This window comes from Neophocaena asiaeorientalis, unplaced genomic scaffold, assembly GCF_003031525.2.
Source record: "Neophocaena asiaeorientalis asiaeorientalis breed wild unplaced genomic scaffold, Neophocaena_asiaeorientalis_V1.1 scaffold1, whole genome shotgun sequence".
NCBI lineage: Eukaryota > Metazoa > Chordata > Mammalia > Artiodactyla > Phocoenidae > Neophocaena > Neophocaena asiaeorientalis.
In genome coordinates, this window is record NW_020171981.1 from 4,159,411 (window position 1) to 4,161,544 (window position 2,134).

Sequence of the window (2,134 nt, forward strand, 5' to 3'; positions counted from 1 at the left end):
CTGGGCCTAGAAGGGGGAGTTAGGATAAGAGTGCATGAGGAGAGTCCTCGAAGCTCAAAGGCACTGGACTGAACAAATCGAAGTTGGAAGGGAAAGGAGAATCCAGGAGGTTGGGACTTGCTTCCGCCCCGCCCACGTGCTGATCCCCAGATTAAAGGCCGAGGGAAGCCCTTCCCTTCACTCTTGACAGGTTGGGTGTCTCCCATGCCTCTGGTCCTCCTGTAGGGTCCCCAGCCATCAGCACCTTGCCCAGACCGGAGAAAAGGGGTCCCCCATTCCTCCCCAAAGCAGCTCTAAACTGGCGCCCCAGCCTTGGTGAGGATCGCCTGAGTAGTAAAGCCGAGGCCCAGGGTTAGGGAGAGCGGAGGAGAGGGCTGGACGGCGGCGCTCGGGTGCTGGGGAGCCCCGTCAGTTGGCAAGTTTAGTTCAGGAGGTGACGGAGCTGGGCGAAGCTTCCGGGGAGGTGCACGTGGACTGGTCGGAGGCGTCTCCAGCTGCCTCCTTGGGACAGCCTGAAGGGGCTGGGGGCACCCGGCCTCCCTCCCGCTCGCGCTTCTTCTGCTTCATGCGCCGGTTCTGGAACCAAATCTTGACCTGCGTCTCGTTGAGCTCCAGGGTGGCGGCGATCTCCACCCTCCGGGCCCGGCTCAGGTACTTGTTGAAATGGAACTCCTTCTCCAGCTCGGTCAGCTGCCGCGTGGTGAAGTTGGTGCGGAGGCCACCGGGCGCGCCCAGGCCCAGCTCCGACACCTTCGCTAGGGGCGGGGCGAGAGAAAGGCCACGTCAGTTCTCTCACCTCTTTCTCCTTCCCTTCCCCTCCCCCCTGGCCAGCTCTGCACCCCCATTCACCATGCTGTCCCGCTTCAGCTCTCAAAGCACCAAGCACCCCTCCAGGTGATCTGGATCAGCCTCCCCACGCTCCCATCCCCCATCCCTCCGCAGGACACCGGGTCCTGGGCCTGAGCTGGGCACACAGATCCGGAAGTGCGGGTATGTGTGGAGACTTACTCTTAACGGGAACCGGGCACTCACTGGGTGGGGAGACCCCACCTGACCTGAGACCAGGCAGAGCGCTCTTACCTGCCTCTACCCGGAGGCGCAGAGACAGGAACCCAGCCCAGGACACCTCAGTGCAGAAGCAGCAGAGCCGCTCTGAGCCCCAGAGAGGGGGTAGCCACCTCTGAGCCCTACCTGTCTTGGGTGGGTTCCTCTTAACCTTCATCCAGTCGAAGGTCCGGGCTGTGGGGAGGCTGGTTTCTGACGGGCAGGGTGACTCCTTGTCCTCGGAGAGGAGCTCAGCATAGGCCGGTGCAAAGTTCCCTGTCTGCTCGTTCCCATAAGGGGGCTGCGGCGGAGGGTATGGCCCCGGGCCCGTCCCAGCAGTTCCATAGCCGTCGGACAAGGCCCCTAGTTGGGCCCCATAGCTTGAAGGATGAAAATAGCCTCCATCTCCTTCCGGCTGGCCCAGAGGGTAGTACTGAGAAGGCCCGTAGCTGGGGCTGCAGGCAGCCGGGGCGTACCCCGAGGTCCCGGAGCTGGGGAAGGGCACCCCTAACGCCGAGGGCGGGTGCTGGGCCGGATAGCCTGAGTTCTGCTGGAGCGCGGGGCTGGGCAGCCCCCCACCATAGCGGGTCTCGCCTGCATAGCTGTCAACAGAGGGAGCCGAGCTGGGCGGGAAAGAGGTAGGGGCGCTGTAGGCGCTGGGTGCCCGGTTACAGAGTGGGTACTCTAAGAAGGAGTTCATCCTATTATAGTCCATGCGTCGAGGCCGCAGGAGGGTCGGCCCGTTTGGGGGAGACACCCTCTTGCCCTACAACCTTTCCGCAGTATGTCACAGCGCCGAAGCTTGCATCCATGGCCTAACCCAGCTCGCCTGGGCCAGGGCTCCCCCAGGAAGGGGGTAGGGAGTGGGGGTGGAGGGGCGCATGTGATCTCTCCCAGACCAATGGGCGCAGCGGGCCAGAGTTTGGCAGCCCCAGCGCCCATCCATCACCCCCCGAGCATTAGCATGACAAAGACACTTCAATCACCGGCAGCCCATCCATCTGAGGGTGACGTGGAAGCGTCAAAAACATCTTTCTTCAAAGACTTTTGGAAAGAAGGAACCAGAGGGAGAGGGGGGAAAAGTTAGAGG

The 2,134-nt window shown here is 62.7% G+C and overlaps 1 protein-coding gene across 1 annotated transcript; it reads right to left on the bottom strand.

Moving 5' to 3' along the window:
• Positions 1-426: 426 nt before the first annotated feature.
• HOXB1 (homeobox B1) lies at positions 427-1,759 on the bottom strand. The gene is made up of 2 exons (XM_024744959.1): positions 1,192-1,759; positions 427-755 (listed from the first exon to the last, which is right to left on the bottom strand). Exons 1-2 carry the CDS (start codon positions 1,757-1,759, stop codon positions 427-429), a joined length of 897 nt encoding a protein of 298 aa, XP_024600727.1.
• Positions 1,760-2,134: the final 375 nt, after the last annotated feature.

What these genes read in the sequence shown, in the direction of transcription:
- HOXB1 (XM_024744959.1), bottom strand. Translation starts at nt 1,759, where the DNA reads ATGGACTATAATAGGATGAACTCCTTCTTAGAGTACCCACTCTGTAAC. An exon ending in GAGGAACCCACCCAAGACAG is followed by an intron (nt 756 to 1,191) that starts GTAGGGCTCAGA and finishes CCCCGCCCCTAG; the next exon opens with CGAAGGTGTCGGAGCTGGGC.